General features: G+C 39.6%; 2 protein-coding genes across 25 annotated transcripts in view; one reads left to right on the top strand and one right to left on the bottom strand.

The window, feature by feature from the left end:
• Window positions 1-10,240, top strand: part of ERAP1 (endoplasmic reticulum aminopeptidase 1) — an 82,429-nt gene extending 72,189 nt beyond the window's left edge. For all 4 annotated transcript variants that reach the window (XM_064596415.1, XM_064596416.1, XM_064596414.1 and 1 more), the window contains 5 exons: window positions 1,867-2,051; window positions 2,930-3,091; window positions 3,575-3,715; window positions 4,501-4,582; window positions 8,618-10,240. In XM_064596415.1, coding sequence (XP_064452485.1) covers window positions 1,867-2,051; window positions 2,930-3,091; window positions 3,575-3,715; window positions 4,501-4,582; window positions 8,618-8,773 — 726 coding nt within the window. In that variant the 3' untranslated portion in view covers window positions 8,774-10,240. The remainder of the gene's footprint in view (window positions 1-1,866; window positions 2,052-2,929; window positions 3,092-3,574; window positions 3,716-4,500; window positions 4,583-8,617) is intronic.
• Window positions 10,241-11,505: 1,265 nt separating this feature from the next.
• Window positions 11,506-20,514, bottom strand: part of CAST (calpastatin) — a 117,874-nt gene continuing 108,865 nt past the window's right edge. For all 21 annotated transcript variants that reach the window (XM_054513041.2, XM_045899089.3, XM_045899082.3 and 18 more), the window contains 3 exons: window positions 20,442-20,513; window positions 13,055-13,120; window positions 11,506-12,101 (listed from right to left, as the gene is read on the bottom strand). In XM_054513041.2, coding sequence (XP_054369016.1) covers window positions 13,070-13,120; window positions 20,442-20,513 — 123 coding nt within the window. In that variant the 3' untranslated portion in view covers window positions 11,506-12,101; window positions 13,055-13,069. The remainder of the gene's footprint in view (window positions 12,102-13,054; window positions 13,121-20,441; window position 20,514) is intronic.

The raw sequence follows: 20,514 nt of genomic DNA, 5'->3' as shown, positions 1-20,514 counted from the left end.
TTATTAGTTTCAGGGGTAGAATTTAGTGCCATTTAACACCCACTGCTCATTATATCATGTGCCCTCCTTAATATCCATCACCCAGTAACCCCATCCCTGACCCCCCTCTCCTCTAGCAACCCTCAGTTTGTTCCCTGTAGTTAAGTCTTTTATGGTTTGCCTCCCTGTTTTTCTTATTTTTCCTTCCCTTCCCATATGCTCATCTGTTTTGTTTCTTAAATTCCACATATGAGTGAAATCATATAGTATTTCTTTCTTTGACTTATTTTGCTTACCATAATACCCTCTAGTTGGATCCATATCATTGCAAATGCAAGGTTTCATTCTTTCTGATGGCTGAGTAATCCATTGTGTGTATATATATATATATTTATATATATACATATATATATTAATATATTTTTTATATTTATATATATTAAAGTCCGGGCATGGACTTTAATATTTGGGGCTTGAATCTCTCTAGGAAATAGTAAGCCAACAATCTATATGGTTCCATTTAAAGAAATATATACACACACACACACACCATACCTTCTTTATCCATTCATCTGTCAATGGACATTTGGGCTCTTTCCCATATTTTTGCTATTGTGGACATTGCTGCTATAAATACTGGGGTGCAGATGCCCCTTAGAATCACTCTTTCTGCATCCTTTGGATAAATACCCAGTAGTGCAATTGCTGGGTCATAGGGTAGCTCTATTTTTAACTTTTTGAGGAATCTCCATACTGTTTTCCAGAGTGGCGGCACCAGCTTGCATTCCCAGCAATGGTGTAAGAGGGTTCACCTTTCTCCACATCCTCGACAACATCTGTTGTTTCCTGACTTGTTTAATTTTAGCCATTCTGACTGGTGTGAGGTGGTATCTTGTTTTGATGGTTACTCTTAAGATACTCCATGACTCAGGTACTTGAGGAAGAGGCACAAAAATCGTTATTTTTGGCAAAATGTTATGAAGTCCTGTTGTATAATTTGCTCTCAAAATTTAGTTCTATAAACTTAGTTTGTTTCAAAAGTGGCAGTTCATCGTGGTTTTTAAATATAGAAAGGTATATTTATAAAAGATTGTTAGGCATTTCTTTGAAAAAAGTTGATGGTATTTTGATGGGGATTGCATTAAATGTGTAGCTTGTTCTAGGTAGCATAGACATTTTAACAATATTTGTTCTTCCAATCCATGAGGATGGAACGTTTTTCCATTTCTTTGTGTCTTCCTCAATTTCTTTCATGAGTATTTTATAGTTTTCTGAGTACAGATTCTTTGCCTCTTTGGTTAGATTTGTTCCTAGGTATCTTATGGTTTTGGGTGCAATTATAAATGGGATCGACTGCTTAATTTCTCTTTCTTCTGTCTTGGTGGTGGTGTATAGGAATGCCACTGATTTCTGTGCATTGATTTTATATCCTGCCACTTTACTGAAGGGGGGGGAATTTGGAGGGGGAGACGAACCATGAGAGACTGTGGATTCTGAGAAACAAACTGAGGGTTCTAGAGGGGAGGGGGGTGGGGGATTGGTTAGCCTGGTGATGGGTATTAAAGAGGGCACGTTCTGCATGGAGCACTGGGTGTTATACGCAAACAATGAATCATGGAACACGACATCAAAAACTAATGATGTCATGTATGGTGATTCACATAACATAAACAAAAAGTAAAAAGAGATTTTATGCAAATAGTAAAAATCATTATTTTCTTGTTTTTGACCCCTTTTATAATTAAATGTAAACAGAATTGCGTGGTTTTAAAAAAAAGTTGGATCAAACTTTAAAAATGAATCCCCACCACCTGAGGATATATCGGCTCCTCTAAAAGCCGAGATGGCTGGGGACGGGACTGGTGACGCGTGTGGCTTTCCCCGCAGGCCTTTCTCCTGCGGCTGCTGAGAGACCTCATTGATAGTCAGACGTGGACAGATGAGGGCTCAGTCTCCCAGCGCATGCTGCGGAGTCAGCTGCTGCTCCTTGCATGTGTGCGCAAGTATCAGCCCTGCGTGCAGAGGGCAGAAGCCTACTTCAGAGAGTGGAAGGAAGCCGACGGAAATTTGAGGTGTGTGCTTACTGAACCACCGGTTAGTTCTATAAAGGTTCTCTGTTCTGTTTTTCCTCATCAGTGCTAAATGTTGGGAGAGAAAACAAGTAGAAGCAAACCTCCCCTGCTGTACTTTTTGGGAAAATAAATTGCTTTTTAAGATTTTTCTATGTATCTCTCAACTTTCTGTTTTAAGAACTGCTAGGAGGGAACGTCTCTATATAAAAGTCAATTATCTGGAGAGTTAAAATAGAATTAGAATAATTTCCATCGGATAGAGGTAAGGCTCAGAACTGAAACCGCTGTCCTGGATAGGAACAGAAGCAGTACATGCCATAGTAGGAGTTTCTTTGGGCCTCCAAAGTCCCTGATGAGGTGTGTCCAGTAGTTGCTGATATTGTCAAAGCTAGGTAGGCTCTTCCTGTATTTGGAATTTATTCTTGGGCTTTAATATTTGGGGCTTGAATCTCTCTAGGAAATAGTAAGCCAACAATCTATATGGTTCCATTTAAAGAAATGCCTCCAAACAGTGGTCCTATTGGATTCCTGACTTTTGTTCATGGACTACATATTGAGTCTAGTTTGAATTTCTTTCTTTTGGCTTAAGAAGTGATCATCTGTCCAGTTACCCAGCATCATTATGTTAGATACATAGGTATTTATCCAAGTGGCTTTTCACATTGTTTTTGAGAAGGGTACTTAAAACCTAATTGTAGATACTTCCTTCTGTTTCTCTCATAAAATCTAACTGAAGGAAAGAGCGGATTTTTGTTTATATTTCCGGGCATGTTGCTCTGATCAGTGGGCCAGTTTATCAGTTTGTCATTGGTCACCACTCTACATCCAAACACACTTCCTGCATCTCAGACTCTCACCAGCGATGTTCTTTTCCACAGCCTGCCCAACGACGTGACCTTGGCAGTGTTTGCTGTGGGGGTCCAAAACCCTGAAGGATGGGATTTTCTTTATAGAAAGTATCAGTCATCTTTGTCTACTTCCGAGAAAAAAAAAATTGAATTTGCCCTCAGTATTAGTCAGGATGAGGACAAGCTTCAGTGGTGAGTAATTTGTTCATGTTCATGTGGCCAAGAGGAATTAGATGAACTCAGATCCTTCCGACATCTCTTTTTGTTCTCTTGGCTGGGAATTGCCTTTACTGCTGGGAATATTTATTCAAGCGGGCATACATCTAATCAGTACGGTAATTAATCAGGGGAGAAGCAGGTGTTAGGAAAAATATTTAAAGGAATATATGTTTGTGTCTCTTTAAAATAACACGTTTAGAAATACATACGACATAGGCCTTTCTTACCTATTTTCTCTTATGAACAAACAAGAGACCATATGAGAATGGGAGTTGTAAACACTAAATGTTTTTATTATGTAGCTATACCAACTTTATTAGTGCTCTGGTCACCTATTTATCTTGTGTTTATTATTGACAGATGGGCTTTTTTCTTTCACACATTATTTTATTGAAGTAATTCCTAACTTTTCCAGGGACTCTCTATTGTTAACATTTCTTCTCTTAATCATTCTAGGCTACTAGATGAAGGTTTTAAGGGAGATGTAATAAAAATTCAAGAGTTTCCACATATTCTTGGAGCTGTTGGTAGGAACCCGGTGGGATATCGACTGGCCTGGCAGTTTCTGAGGGAAAATTGGGATAAACTGATAGAAAAGTGAGTAGTGCCAGAAACTGTGCTGTGATTACAAAGGTCCACGAACCTGCCTGTGTTTTAGCTTTGCTTGTAAAACAACGGTGATCGTCTAGAGGGGGTTTTTTAATTGAAGGTAGCAAGTAGAGGTCCTTAAAAAACTGTTCTGAATTCGGGGCGCCTGGGTGGCTCAGTCGGTTAAGCGACTGCCTTCGGCTCAGGTCATGATCCCGGGGTCCTGGGATTGAGCCCTGCATCGGGCTCCCCGCTCGGTGGGAAGCCTGCTTCTCCCTCTCCCACTCCCCCTGCTTGTGTTCCCTCTCTCGCTGTGCCTTTCTCTGTCAAATAAATAAATAAAATCTTAAAAAAAAAAAAAAAAAAAACTGTTCTGAAAATAGCGAACTGAAATTTAGCGCTAACTCATGAATCTGGGTGGCCAGCTGTTCAGTCTATCTGGAAGAATCCTCTTCCGCACCCGCAGACCCATTTGAAGACCTCCTGTGCATAGCTCACCCCACATGGTGGTTTACCACCTCTGCTTGCTCGCACCTGCCTTTGCCTTGCGCTTGTAGCACTTACTAAGCCTCTACCGCTTTCTTTTGGGTACTGAATCATTTATTCAGTGGTTGGTGTATTTTTTTTTTTTTTTAACAACTACATCTTAACGCATTGGAGGGTAGGGCTCATGTCATGGATTTTTCATGCCTGAGCAGTTTCTAGTTAAATGCTGTAACGTGCACAAGGCACATAAAAACACATGTCGAATGAATAAATATTTTATGATACATCTTGACAATTTCCATTTGCAGGTTTGAACTTGGCTCATCTTCCCTAACCTATATGGTAATCGGAACAACAAGTCAGTTCTCCACAAGAGCACGGCTTGAAGAGGTAACCAAAAGTTAAATTTAAGTGACAATTAGCTAATAAATATGGGGTAGACAAAATAATGGTGTGATGAGTTAGGAATGGATTTTGTCACCTAGTAGGTGTTCTTTTTGGATGCAAACTATTGAAAACTATGCCTCTTCCTCAACACATCAAGAAGTCTTAGCTCTGTCATTACAAACGTTTGGACTTAAGAAATTACTGGAGACATTTAATCTCTGTTTCTTAGGATGTTAAAAGTGATCATTAGAGGTATAAATGACCTACATGATCATCTAGTTGTTATGAAAGAGGCAGGTCTGGAATCTTGGTTCTCTGCTATCCAGGTTCAAGATTTCTCGTTACTTACTTATGACATTCACTTTGAGAAAGAATTTTAGGCAACTTACAAGGTCAATATGTAAAAGAAATGTTAAATAACAAAAAGCTGCATAATTTACAGAAAGAGGTAACTATATGAGGGATTTATGCTGAGGATAATTTATTGCAATTGTACCCTAAATGTACCACAGGTTCCTAGCAGTCAGGAAAAAATTAGAAAACAGTAGGAGTTATTCTCATTGTCTAGTAGGAGGGAACCATGGAACATATGAGTTTCCCAGAAGGGCAGACTTTTCTTTCAGCCTTAATCTTTGAGGAATTTGATGTCAAGGTCATTGTTGTGTGGTGTCCCTTCTATAATAATGTTTTCAAAGGCATAGAAAATTTTACAAGGCTTTAAAAATAGGTTGCCCATAGATAAAAGCTGAGAACCTAATACTGATCTTTTTAGGAATAGTTCCATTGTACAGGCTGGTTATACCATGATAGAGCTTGATACAGGGAGAATGCTTTGAAAATGCAAAAGAAATGTCACATCCCTTCTCTCTAGTTTTCATGCAGGCTTGTAAAATTAACTGGCACCTAATAATTCAAGGTTGAACTCTAGTGAGGTCTACAGCAGAGCTCTTCTGTGTGATGATGAGGACCAGCCATGAGCTAGAAGTAGCTAAACAGCTGTCCATAAACCAGATCTGTAGCAACAAAACATTTCTTTCAGTCACTTGCTCATCCCTTTGTTTTCTCAGTAATTCTTTAAAGATACGACATTTTTACTCTAAGATTGACATGGTAGACCAAGCCCTTGCCCTCATAGAGCTTAAATTCTACTGGGGGACTCAGAGACAAAGCGACCTAAGTCAGGCTATACGCTCTGAAGATGAATGAGGTGAGGTAAGGAGAGAGTGACGGGGTAAGGGAGCTTTGTTCTATGGGATGATGGGGAGACTTCTGAGCAGATACCGATGGAAATGCAGGTGTGTGTTGTGTGCAGAGGAAACATCAGGTGCAAAAGGCCCGAGGTAGGGCATGGAAGTGGAAAAGCCTGGATGTCATCAGAAGGGAGAACATCCTCCTGTGTAGGAGTCAGCCCGGAGTCCTATCTGGCCTTCACATCCAGTTCGTCCCGGAATCTCACTGGCTTTGCTTCCAGCATCTGTACTGTATCTGTGCACTCATCTGCTTTTTACGGCACCCCAGGCTTTTCTGCGTTCTTGCCTGGCCTACGGCGAGAGCCTCCTGAATGGCTTCCCGCTTTGCCAACACCAGACCATTTTCCACATTTAAAACTGAAAATCAGCCTATGACTGACCCTTCCTTGAAACCTGACCTGTTGACCTTGGAATAAATTCCAAACCTTTCCTCCCCGCGTGCACATGACCATGATGACCGGGCTCCTGCTAGTGCGCGTGTGGCGCCGTGGATCACCCTCCTGTGACACTTGAGCCACTCAGCTGCTGCCTGCTTCTGGCCCAGAAGGGGCTGATGCTGTCTCAGCCTCTAAATTTCTCTGTGCCTGGCTTGCTCTTTGCCTAACTTGTCAGCCGAAAGGCTTGTTAAATCCTTTACAGGTCCCACATCACATGTCACCTTCCTGGGCTGCTCTGTGGAAAGCAGGCCACCCCCGTCCCAGTCACTCCTAGCCTCAGTGTATTTCATCCACAATAGTAGATTAATAGTAACCGTGTTGACTGCTTGTCTTCCCAGGTAGAGTGTAAGCTCTAGGAGGACAAGGGTTCCTTGCCTGGTCCCTTGCCTCCTCCTCTGTGTATAGCAGTGTAATTAGGCTGGAGGGATGAGTAAGTGCCAGAGGACATGTTCATGAATAAACGGATGAGGCTGAATCCCTGATACATGGCTGGGGTTTGGGTTTTGCACTTGACCCACATTATGTAACCACGTTCTCGCCAGTGCTCTGTGAGGGAGAGATCAGCCTTACCTTACAAAAGAGGAAACTGAGTCCCAGAGAAGTTAACTTGTTTACAAAGGGTCAAACTAGTAGGCTAAAACCGTTTCTTTTCTATCTCTATATCGCACTGCTTATTGCACAGAAAATACTCTCAAGGAGGCAGGTTTGAATCCAACACTCAGTTGGGATGCTGCATTTCCCAAGGTCGATGAGGATAGGAGAGAGAATTTGGGGTCAGGAAAAGCTTGAGGGCAAGGCTTATCAGCTGGCTTTGTTACAGCTCTTAAAGGTCTCTCTTAGTGGTACCCTTGTGAAGGGCTCCTTCAGGATTATTTGAAAATATTTAAGTAACTTACTATGTCTAATCATTAAATACTTAGTAAAGTTTTTTTTTTTTTTTAAAGATTTTATTTATTTATTTATTTGAGAGAGAGAGCACATGAGAGGGGGGAGGGTCAGAGGGAGAAGCAGACTGCCCGCCGAGCAGGGAGCCCGATGCGGGACTCGATCCCGGGACTCCAGGATCATGACCTGAGCCGAAGGCAGTCGCTTAACCAACTGAGCCACCCAGGCGCCCCTTAGTAAAGTTTTTGATGTTACTGGACTGCTGAAAAGTGCCTACAGTTGTTCTCTGACCTGAATATTAGTCTGGAGTCTGAGAGTGTGAACCAGTGGGCTGAGCTACAACCGAAGGCGGACCACGAGGCGCGGTCCATGTTCCCTAGGCAGCTAGAGCAGGAGGGTGGGCCTGGAGCTCCTCGGAAAGCGGTATTGAGATACAATTTTAAAAGAACCCCGAATCATTTAAAATTGGAATTTGGCCTTTCAAAAGCCTGTTCTTACCCCTCTCTTATTCCCAAACTTAAAATAGGATATTATAACATGGATTTTTAAGGAATTAACTGTCTGGAATCCATGTTGAATAAATAATACATCTTGGCCTAGACTTACTTCCTATCTCCACAGTCAAAAATTTATGGATTAATTATTTATCCATGTTGAATAAATAATACATCTTGGCCTAGACTTCCTATCTCCACAGTCAAAAACTTATGGATTAATCTCCACTGTGAAAACTTAGGGGACAAGGCTAAGACCCTTTTCAGGTGAAACAGTACCACAATAGTCCGTCCTGGGGCAGAGCCAGACTATTTCTATTTCTCATGTGAGCTTAAAGGAGTTAAGAAACCCAGCCATGAAACAAGAGGAGGGGACAGCTGTCTCTTATCTCGTTAAAACATGGGCAACTTTGTGTGGATTTTATCTTAGAGGAACAATACATGGATTGTGGATTAGTATAAAAAAAATTTGGCAACGTTTGGGGGGATTACCACCATAACTTGCTAAGAACCCTTTTCCTCCGTGTTTCTCTAATCTCTAAGGCCAGACCCATGGAGAAAGACTGCATTTGTGTGGTTGGAACTGTTTTATTTGGCCAAGAAGATACTCTGCACATTCTGCTTTTTAGATACCATGTTTTAAAAAAAAAGTTTGCATCTGCGTGTATGTAACAACACATAATAAATACACTCAAACCCTAATTATTAAACAGTATACAGTGAAGTCTTTTAGAATCTGGCAACTGTGAATAAAAAAAAACTGCAGAGAAAAATAAAAATCTGACCTCATGAGGCATGGGCTCATTTCATATAGCTTAAGTTTATGTGTACATAATTGTATCCAGACACCTGGCACTGCCTTCTATGTAGAATTTTGACAAATGCTGGAAATTTGGCTTCAGTTTTAACTAGCCCGAACTTAGATTTGTGTAATATAATAAATTTTTTAAAAATCTGGTTTTTCCTTACCAGGTAAAAGAATTCTTCAGCTCTTTGAAAGAAAAGGGTTCTCAGCTACGTTGTGTCCAGCAAACAATTGAAACCATTGGAGAAAACATCCGTTGGATGGATAAGAATTTTGAGAAGATCAGAGTGTGGCTACAAAGTGAGAAGCTTGAACTGCTCTAACAGTTTGTTCCTCGCTGGTTCCTGTGATGTGTGATTGCTAAAATGTTGTCAAATGTGATGATTTTCAAATGAGAGATGACTGTTTTGGCTCCATTGAAGATACTGCCTTTTCCTTCTTCCTCATTGGACTATTCCTATTAAAAGACCGGCTACTCAATTGTCCATCGATGGGTTACTGCTGCTGTGTCTTTTATTGATAGGTGTTGCCCTGCAATGTTAACCCAAGGGGTGGGTGGGTTCCCTACTGTGGAGGAGTACCTTATTCCTTTTGTTTCCTTATACTTAAGCCTTGTGCTTTCCAAAGCCCTGCTCCCCATGTGTGTGTCATCCATAAGCTATTTAGTCACTGTCCCCTAAAGACTTGTGAATAGTGGGGGCTACTGAACAATGAACGCTTGGATCGGTGACCAAGCCAGTACGTTCCACCTTTCCCTTCCCTGCTGCAGGCCCAGAGGCTGACCTCTAGGCCCATGGCCTCAGGCTTGTTGGCTCTCTGACTTTTGGTCAGTCTCCCAGCAGGCAGGTGGGACCTGGGGTAGGAGAGAGTACAAGGGGGCTGTTTTATTACCCTGGTTCCCTGGCTGACCTCCACCCAAACTAGCTCCTGAGAGGTGGCCCTCTTTCCCTCACAGTCCTTTCAACATCTTCCTTCTTATAGCAGCTTCCTCCTCTCATCCCTTCAGGCCGAGGGAGGGGTGGAGTGAGTGCCTGGCTTTGACGGGCCCTGGCGGTACCTGTGGGCTCCTTCCATCCTACCCTCATCTTTGTTGAGGAAAAAAAAAAATTTTGGAACCCTCCTCAAATAATCCTGAGTGTGTGGTCTACTTCCTCAGAGACCCTGACTGACAGTGTCCCTCTGAAAAAGCAGAGCGCATTCAGGTCTAGAGGAGAAAGCTTTCTTCTGAAGTTGAACCTGGGAGCTGTTGATCCTTGGGTAGGTGATGCTTCTTCCCCCTGCTTCATAGTCGGCCTAGCTCACGATTCCCCAATAACTTGTCAGTGACACTTACTGCGACTAAGTCGCGGCAGTCTCCCAAAAATTATAACTGAAAATACGATTAGTGTAAGTGTGGACAATGTATCGTCTTTGAAGTCTTTTATGAGTTTTAATATACTGTAAAACTTGGATATGAAAAATGTCAATGTGTTCTAATACACTGTGGAACAGAGTGACTTCTGGACATAAATGTGTTTACAATTCTATTTTTGTATGTATTGCATGGTCTGATGGTTTGAGAAATCAAAACAAAACCCGAAATTGCTGGTAATTTCCAACCCCAGGTATTAACCTTCTAAAAGACATACAAAGCCAAGATTTTAACGTAAAATATTTTTAATTGTGTTCTGTATTTTGATTGAATGAAACATGGAAATAGTCTTCATTTCTGGTCACCTGTGGAACCTATTTTAATTTGCTTTAGTTGACGAAGTCCCATTTTCTGAATAGATACAATATTGTTACAACAATGTGCACTTTTTTTTTGTACTAAAGATTGTTTTCTTGGCCTCTAAGCAGACATTTGCAATGATTTCCTCCTCATGAGCTAGGTTTCAAGAGGACTCCAATTCTGTAGTGTGGTCTAGTCATCGCCAAGTCTTGAAGACCTTTCTCATTCACAAAAAGGCATATGCAGAGTGCCTTTCACATTTACTATTACAAGCATGCCTTAAATCTTTGGATTTAAAAGTACTTGTATATATGCATGGAAATCAGGAATACTGCAGCCGCTCCCCTGCACAGTCAATGCCGATAGTTTCACTTAAAAAAAAAAAAAAACCCAACTTAATACTAAGAAGAAAGAGAAATACAGTTAAATCCTAGAGGAACAGTGTTTTTTTATGTTCTCGTTATGTTTAGTCACCCTAACACCGGCTTTTATTTCCCAGATTTAGAATAAAAGGATAATGCCTGCATCTCTCATGGGATAGATACACAGCATTTAAAGTGGGTGAAGTTTGAAATTCTATAGGTATGTGCATGTTTTTTAAAGAGAAGTTTTAAAGAATTAATTTTATGCCCCATTATAAGCAACTGTCCTCTTTTTTTTTTGTCCTCCCCCACCCTTAGACAGTATTGGTGATACTTAGTTTTAGTGAAGTCAGTCCAGTTCTTATAAAAACTTAGAATACCTGCTAGGGAAGGCTGTACTCTCTGAAACAAATTGCAAATCAGTTTGATGACATGGACCTGATTATCCTTTCCTGCATTCAGTACCAAGAAATAAGGATGAAATTAAGTATTTATCAGACTCCCCTCAAGGATATCAGTGCTATGTTCATAAACAATGCATTCCAAAAGATCTGAGAAAGCATTCAAAGTCGTAGGATCTCAGAATCTAGTTCTTGAATTGCTGTGGGGGTAAACAGGTTTTTAAATTCCGGATGGCTTTTATATTTTTCTTTCAAGTCGAAGTTTTTGTATTTGGTGAACCCAACTTCCCTGAAGCCAGACGGGATACAGTGCACGGACTAACAAACAGGGCAATGGCTCTAAGCGAGTGATCGGCTGTTCTGGTTACACGTATCAGAAATGGAAAGCATAGCTTAACACAGTAACCCAAGTGCGTTCAAGGCCTGTGCATATTCTAAGGATTAGATTTTACTATTCTTGGAACTTGTTATGTGGTGACACAGAATGCATTCTGCTCTTCTGACTTGATTCAAGTCTCAGTATCTTTTGTGCTGGCTCTAAGGTGCAGAAGTCCTAACCACTGGCAAAAAAGAGTCCTGGGTGCAGCGTGTCCTGGTCTGTCCAGGCTATCAGTTTATTAGCAGCCCAAGAGGAGATAATGTGCCCAATGTACAATATTTTAGGTTTGACTTATAAACATTAACCCAAAGAAATCTCAAGTACAGTTCCAAAGCCCAAGAGGAAATGGATCATGAGAAATGAGGACATTCAACATGTTCAAAGCATTGTTTTCCAAATGCTAACCACAACAAAAGAATTAAGTGCTAACTGAAAATACGAATGAGATTTACAGGCACTGTGTGTAGAATGTGCAAAAGTTTGCAAAGGTTTTTTCTTTTTTCATGTGTTGCTTTAAGAAACTATCAAATATATCTCATAGAAATATAAAGTTCCTGTCTCTCCCAACTGAAGGCATTTTTTAAAAATTCAAAGTTTATCAACACTCAGTACAATAACACAGATGAACCACACAAATTCATTTTCTTTCTGGGGAAAGAATAACCAATGTTTAGGATGTCAAGATTCGACAAGTAACACTGTCTAGAAGCCACCCAGAAAAATTTGCTGTTGTTCAAAGTCACTCAAAAGTCCTTCAAAAGTCACCATCCACCTGCTGAAGATTTTATAGGCAGATACCTTGAAAAATACAAAGGAAAAAAAAAAATCCAGTAAACCGTTTGATACATAATTTTCTTGACACAGGCAGAGTAAATTTAACATTTAGTAAAAGCACTGACAGCAACAAGGAATTTCCTATAAGTAAACATGAGCATGTTCTTAGAAAATTCTAGAATTTAGAAAAAAGAAAACTTGTAATTTGGGTGAAAATCTTTGGAATAGTTCTAATAAGGACACCTCCCCCTTGTTAAAGGAAATAAAAGACCATGGTGACAAAGACTAACCCAATCTAACCTACATTTTAATTTTCTTTAGGCTTTGGTCAGCCAGTGGTCATAAGGTTTGATGGCTTAGAATAAGACCTATTCTTCGGTAAGAGGAATTACATAGTAAGAATTATAAGGGCCCTCAACATATATCTCAGAGATTCCCTCATCCAAATGGGTTAGTCAGTCACTATCAAGTACAATTAAACAAAGCACTTGACTTGGACCACTTTTGTTGATCTTACTTTTGCAGTCTTTTCTTTTGCCTTTGTTCCAAAAAACCCTGTAATTTCCACTAGACCATAGGGGTACTTCTGTCCAGCCTACCATGTTGGTCTTTCAGTAACATCAGCACCATGACATTTCTCTGTAAGATGTCACAGGCTATCTGGGCTTTGTCACAGTAACCTGCAGTCACAAGCATTTGGGTGTCAAAGACTTGGCTAGACTTAGGTGGTCATTTTCTTTAGGAGTCTGGCCTGATATTTTAAAGAGCTCTTAATTATAAGATTACTATTTTTAAACATTCCAGTAGCAGATGATTCCATTTATTGCTTTTCAGCAAATTAACCTCGACAGTGCAATGTACATTTCATGCCAATAGTATAAAGAGAGCATAGGTAAGAAGTGGACTGTTTCCCTCGCCTATAACACAGGTCTGTGGAAGGTACAGTAGTCTTCATTCACAACAAACACCCAACTTACCAAATAGTGTGAACTTTAACTTGTATTTTTTCCATCAGCTTTTAGCTTGGAAGTTTCCTCTTTTGCCTAAAAGGGAAAGCAGAACCATCACTGATCTCCTTTTTTCCTGGATTAAGTATCAAAAAGCAGATCTATCAGAAGATGCTTAAGAGGAGATGGGCTTTTCAGAATTAAAGGGTCAAAAGATGACAGGTCAGTGGAGGAAAATAAGATGGGCCTAAGGATTTCCTTTTCATTTAGTCCAAACTATGAATTGTTCTCCTTCAAGTTTGTAAACTAAAAATAACCTTAAGTGATTTAAAGTATTTTAATTTTTTTTTTTTTTCAAGGCTAGGGTAATTGAAGAAAAAACACAGGTGTTCTTAGATTCTATTCATTCGTTCTATAGTGATGAATTCACTCTTAGGGGCATTGGTGGGCAGCTAATCCGCTGAGAATATAATCTCTTAGAGATAAATGCATGAGCAACTAATTATCAAATTTGGTTTCCTATATCCTTTATGGGTTTCACTCCTTTTGTGAGGTATAAAATTGACATATAACATTAGTTTCAAGTGCACAACAATATTCGGTATTTGGTATATATTGCAAAATGATGAACACAGTAAGTCTAGTTAAAATTTTTTCCCCTTGTGATGAGAACATTTAAGATCTCTGTTAGCAACTTTCAAATATGCAAATACAGCATTATGAACTATAGTCACTAGGTTGTACTATTATTTCCCATGACTTTTTTTTTTTTTTTTTAAATAACTGGAAGTTTGTATCTTCTGACCTTCACCCTTCTCACCCACCCCACACCCTTCTCTCCTCTGGCAACCACCAGCTGATGAGCTTACTTTTGTTTTTAGAGTCCCCAGTAAGTGAGATCATGTGGTATTTATCTTTCTCTGAATGACTTACTTCACTTACCATGATGCTCTCAAGGTCCATTCATGTTATCACAAATGGCAAGATTTCCTTCTTTTTTATGGCTGAAGAGTATCCTATTGTATACATACACATCTACTTGATCCATACAGCCATTGATGGACACTTCGATTGTATCCATTTCTAGGCTCTTGTAATTAAGGCTGCCATGAATATAGGGGTGCATATATTTTCCTAAGTTTTCTTTTTCTTAGGATAAATACCCAAAGGAAGAACTGCTGGATCATAGGCTATTTCTATTTGTAATTTTTTGAAAAACCTCTGTCCTGCTTTCCTTAGTGACAGCACCAATTTACATTCCCACCAAGAGTGTGTGAGGTTCCCTTTTCTCAACATCCTCTCCAACACTTACTTCTTTTTGATGATAGGTACTCTAACAGCTGTGAGGTGATACCTCATTGTGGTTTTGATTTGCATTTCCTTGATGATTAATGGTGATGAGCACATATTCATGGGCCTGTGGGCCATCTGTATGTCTTTGGAAAAATATTCTATTTGCCCATTTTTTTTGATCATGTTGCTTGCTTTTTGCTATTGAATTTTTTTTATACATTTTGAATATTAAGCCCTTATCAGATGTAGGATTTGCAAATATTTTTTCCCATTGGGTCTGTCATTTTTTCATTTTATTGGTGGTTTTCTTTGCTGTGTAGCTTTTAGTTTGATCTAGTCCCTTTTGTTAATTTTTGCTTTTGTTGACTTTGCTTTTGGTATCAAATCCATGAAATCCCTCCTAAGACTTATGTTAAGGAGCTTACCACCTATGTTTTCTTCTAGAAGTGTTCTGGTTTCAGGTCTTGAATTCAAGTCTTTAATAACATTTTATTTTTATGTATGGTTTAAGATGGGGGTCCAGCTTTCCCAATACTACTGAAAAGACTTTCCCTTTCCCCATTGCATATTCTCGACTCTTTTTGTTGTACAATGACCATATATGTGTGGCCTTATTTCTGGGCTCTCTACTCTGTTCAGTTGATCTATGTGTGTGTTTTCATGCCAATACCATTACTGTTTTGGTTAACTATAGTTTTGTAAGATAGTTTAAAATTGGGAGTGCGATGCCTCTGGCTTAGTTATTCTCAATACTGTTTTGGCTATTCAGGGTCTTTTGTAGTTTTATACAAATTTTAGGATTTTTAAAATATTTGTGAAAAAATGCCATTGCAATATTGATGGGGACTGAACTGAATCTGTATATTGTTTTGGGTAGTATGGACATTTTAACAATATTACATCTTCCAATCCCTTAAGTACAGAATCTTTACATTTAGTTGTGCCTTCTTCAATTTCTTTCATCAATGTCTTCTAGTTCTCAGTGGATAGTTCTTTGAGCTCCCTGGTTAAATTTATTTCTAGGTATTTTATTTTTTGATATAACTGTAAATGGGAGTTTCCTTAATTTTACTGTTATTAACATATAGAATTGCAACATATTATTGTATATCGATTTTCGTATGCTGCAGCCCGACTAAATTCAACAGTCTGGTGGAATTCTTGGTATCTTTTATATATAATATTCTATCATCTGAAAATAGTGACAGTTTTACTTCTTGCTTTCCAATTTGGATGCCTTTTATTTCTTTTTCTTGCCTAAGTGCTTTGAACAGGACTTTTAATAGAATGTTGAATAAAAGTGGTGAGTGGGCATTTTTGTCTTCCTAATTTTAAAAGAAAGTTTTCAGCTTTTCACCATTAAGTATGATGCTAGCTTTGGGTCTGTCATATATGGCTTTTGTTATGTTGAGGTATGTCTCTATATATACCAACTTTGTTGAGTTATCATAAGTGAAAGTTGAAATTTATCCAATGCTTTTTCTGATTCTGTTGAAATGAGAGGATTTTTATCCTTCATTTTATTAATGTGGTATATATTACATTGAATGATTCAGGGGTGTTGAACCAGCCTTGCATCCCTGGAATAAATCCCACTTGATAATGGTATATGATCCATTTGATAATATTTTGAGGATATTTTTAAAATCTATGTTCATCAGCAATACTGGCTTGTGATTTTATGTCCTGCTGTGCGTTGGTTATCAGAGTAATGCTTGTCCTATAACATCACTTTGGAAGTGTTCTTTCCTTCTCTATTTTTTGGAAGAGTTTGAGAAGGATTGGTATTAATTATTCTTTGAATATTTGGTAGAATTATCTAGTGAAGCTGTCTTGCCCTGAATGTTTGGGAGGCTTCTGATTACTGCTTTAATCTCCTTAGTCTGAACTGGTCAGTAATTACTATTTCATCCTGATTTCAGTCTCAGTAGGATGTAGGTTTCTCTCTTCTAAACAGTTCATTATGTTGGCATGTAACTGGTCATTATGCAGTCATTGCCATTTTAATTGTTTTTTGGCTGTTTTGTAGATCCTCTTTTCCTTTTCTCTATTCCTTTGTGATTTGATGACTTTCTGTATTAGTAAGCTTATATTCCTATTTTTTGTGCATTTACTATTGATTTTTGCTTTGTAGTTACTATGAAGTTTATGTATGACAACGTAAAAGTCTATTTACAGTTGATAACAAGTTTGCACTCTAAAGTTGTATATTTTTACTCCTCCCATCCTTTGTTTTTTGACATGAATTTTACATATTTTTATCTTGTGTATCCCTTAGTGGATTATTATAGTCAGTTTTTACTACTTTTGTCTTTTAACCTTCATACTGGCTTTGTACATGATTGATTTACAGCTTCACATTACTCTAAATTTTACTGTATATTTACCTTTGCAGTGAGATTTGTTCTTCCATAAGTTTTCCTGATACTAATGAGCACCCTTTATTTTCAGCTTCAAGAAGTCCCTTTAACATGGCTTGTAAGGCTAGCTTAGTGCTGATGAACTCTTTTGGCTTTTCCTTATCTGGAAAACTTTTGCTCTCTATTCTGAATGACAACTTTGCTAGGTAGAAGATTCTTAGTTGAAAGTTTGTTGTTGTTGTTGTTTTTGTTTTTTTAATTTCAGCACTTCGTGAATAGATCCTGCCACTAGCTCTGGCCTGCAAAGTTTCTGCCAACAGTCTGCTGATAGAGACCGTTGATTTTCTTTTGCTGTGTTGAAGATTCTCTCGATTTTAACTTGTGATTTTTCAGTTATAATGTTACTTGGTGTGGGTGTCTTTAAATTCATCTTCTTGGGGGATCCCATGGTCATCCTGGATCTGGATGTCTGTTTCCTTCTGAAGGTTAGGGAAGGGCTCAGCCATTATCTCTTCTCCTTTATCTCTTCTCCTTCTGGGACCCCGATAATGTTAATGTTCATCTACTTGATGTTGTCCTGTAAGTCCCTTAACCTATCTTTACTTTTTCTCCCCCCATTCTTTTTTCTTTTTATTGCTCTGAGTGGGTGAGTTCTGCTATGTCTTTATGTTCACTAATCCTTTCTTATGCTTCATAGACTGTTCAATTTTTCAGTTCAGTTACTGTATTCTTCAGCACTGTGACTTCTGTTTGGTACTTTGTCAATATTCCCATCTCTTGTTGAAGTTCTCACTGTGTTCATTCATTCCTCTCCCAAATTGGGTGAGCAGCTTTTTTTTTTTTTAAATATTTGTTTATTTGAGAGTGTGTGTGTGTGGCAGGGAGGAGGCAAAGGGAGAATCCCAAGCAGACTCCCTACTGAGCACGGAGCCCAATATGGAGCTTGATCTCATGACCTGAGCTGAAATCAAGAATGGACGCTTAACTGACTGAGCCACCCAGATGCCCCTGGTGAGCATCTTTTTAACTATTATGTTGACCTCTCCATCAGATAAATAGCTTAGGTCCATTCTATTTTGTTTTTTGTTTGAGTTCCCCCCGAGATTTGCTCTTGTTCTTTGATTTGGAGCCTATTCATCCACTGCTTCATGTTCCTTGACTCTGTGTTGGTTTCTATACCTTAAATCAAACAGACACTCTGGTAGTCCTGAAGGAGTGTCCTGATGCAGGAGATGAAACTTATTGTTCAACCCTGCCCAAGCTCTTGGTTGGCTCTCAAACCCTTGTGATAGGCTGCTTAGACAATTTTATTTTTAGTGGGTCTTAGTGTTTGAGAGGGTGCCATGTTCTGTCAGGGTCCCAAAGGGGAGGATCTCTTGTCAGCATCCAGATTGAAGCTGACTGGAAGCCAATGCCTTACATGGCATCAGTTAAAGAATGCATATATATACAGTCCAGTGAGACCACAATCTAAAAGTCCTGCTGGCTTGCCAGACCCCAGTGATCTGGGGGGTCCCTTAGATGGCAGTCACAAAAACTAGATTTCCAGATGATACATTAACTGCCTTCCAGGAGATACTGATGACTGAAGTGAGGCAGGGGGAGATAGAAAGATGGTGTCCACCAGCCTCTGTCTTGCGAAGTATTTAAACAGGCCCCTAGACAAGTGTTACATAAGATGCCTGACCCTGAGGCCAATGCGTAAGATGAGCCATTACACTTTCACAGAAAGTCTGGGTGCTTTTCAATTGGCTGCCTCCATGCTGGACTCTGGAGCAGGTGAGTCTGTGCTCTCAAGCCCTTTAAGAAAATTTCTCAGGTCACTAAAGCCTTGTGGGGCTTGTGGATACAAGCCCCACTGGATTTCAGAGCTATATATTTGTGGGCTTCTCTCTCAAATGCAGGTCTTAAAAGCTGGGGTGTCTACTGAGGGGTTCAAATCCTTTGCTCCTCAGGAAGCAGCTGTGGGTTTTGAGTTCCCTTTTGATTATGGGTCATGTGACTAGGGTTTCTGGTAAGATTGCGTTCCTGTCTCCTACCTGCTTCCATTTGGGCTGCTCTCATTTTCTAGATAAGCAGGAGTCACTCAGCTAGTTTTGGGCTTTTTTTCACAGGACATTGTTGGATATGCACCTGTAGGTTCAGTGTGTCTAGGTCACCGTTTTGCTTCCTAGAGTTTTGATGCAGCTAGCATATAAAGCTATACCTTCAGTTTCTCACTGTAGTCAGGGGATCATAGTAATAACCCTTTAAATTCTATGTTCTTGGAATAGGAAAGGATCTAGAAGTTGTCTCATCTAATTTGCATTCCTGCCCTGAGCACACTTTGAGTAATTTTAATAGGCATCTCCTAATAGTTTCACTTCATTAATGCCCAGCTCTAAGAAATCAGACCCTGTAACTTTTTTTTTTTTTTTTTAAGTAATCTCTACACCCAGCATGGGGCTTGAGCTCACAACCCGGAGATCGAGTTACAGCTCTACTGACTGAGGCAGCCAGGTGCCCTTGGACCCTGTAACTTCTACTCATGGGTCTTAGTACATCATTTTTCACGGTGCTCTAGAAAGTAGAACTAATAGTCTTCCCTTCCAGGTGGCATCTAATGAATATTCTGGATCAGAGAAACCCTAGATCTTAATTCTGTATACTACTTCCATGTCCTAAAATTTATACCAACCACATTTCTTGGCATTATCCCCCCTACTGCCGTCACCACCATTTAAATGTCTGAATTTGCTACGGTTTTTACAGTGCATAATATCTCATAATCAAATTGCTGACTTTTTTCCTTAATGGTATATAATGGTTTTTTTTTTTTATAACTAGTGGTTTACATTTAATGAAACACAGTATATGAATCTGATTTGTCAATGTGTTATACACAAATGGGAATGTGCAGGAGGCAATTTCAAGCAGTGCTGTGGGTCTTTGGAGGGTGGGGAGGGATAAAAAATTCACCCTGCTAAGTATTTGCCAAAGGCTCAATCTACCACAGTATCAACTCTTAATGCCCCAAAGCCTACTACTGAGAGATCAAGTACACTCAGGATTGATAAGGACCAAGGAACTAGCAACCAGTAAGTCATCACTGGTCATGGGCAGGGCTCAAGCAGAGGAAGCAGGAGTCCTAGATGTCTGAGGGAGGTCAAAGTATGGAAGGAATTGGGCTGTAGGCTTATACCTGGAGAATTGCTTTTAAAGTGGTGAAAGAACTGGAATTGTTTCTAATGCAAGGACAAAGAATCAAGATGAACAGACTGGAGAGAGTGGATTATTGACCCCTCAGAGAGAAGGGCCACATCAGGGCAAGCAAGGGAGAGGTTTGTCAGTGGGGAGGGGACCTTTGGGATTTTGTGCAGGGTGGCCTCAACTTTCTCTTTGAAGTTGAAGGCAAAGCCAGCTGCACACAGTGGGGGGATATAGCTGGAAGAGAGTCTGAAGAAAGTGGGATTGGGAGAGGGCCTACATTGATTATGGGCTAGCACAGACAGCTCGGTGGGCATTGCAAACCGTAAAATTAGAGTGGGCTCATCCATAGTTTGTGAGACAGAGGGGGGAAGTGCAAGAAATTTGAATTGTGTTAAGAATGATCATTTAGATTTCTAAAGTCCCACATACTTTTCTAAGTCTCTAAAACTTCAATTTCTTAAGCAAGATGCGCTCTGGGATATTCTGAATAGATTCCAGTTAGAAACTAAATGGTTAAAAGGATAAATGCTACTCCATGTAATTGCTACTTTGTAGTAATATTTAGGGCTGTTTACCTTGGCAGACTCCTTTGCTTTACCTCCATTCTTGGCTGCTTTGGTGCTGGGAGCAGTTCTCTTCACTTTGTCC

This window comes from Mirounga angustirostris, unplaced genomic scaffold (genome assembly GCF_029215605.1).
Source record: "Mirounga angustirostris isolate CCGP_5_RB_7025 unplaced genomic scaffold, mMirAng1.0.hap1 SCAF_7, whole genome shotgun sequence".
Classification (NCBI taxonomy): domain Eukaryota; kingdom Metazoa; phylum Chordata; class Mammalia; order Carnivora; family Phocidae; genus Mirounga; species Mirounga angustirostris.
Note: the sequence above shows the minus strand (reverse complement) of the source record. Positions and strands in the feature narration are given on the sequence as shown.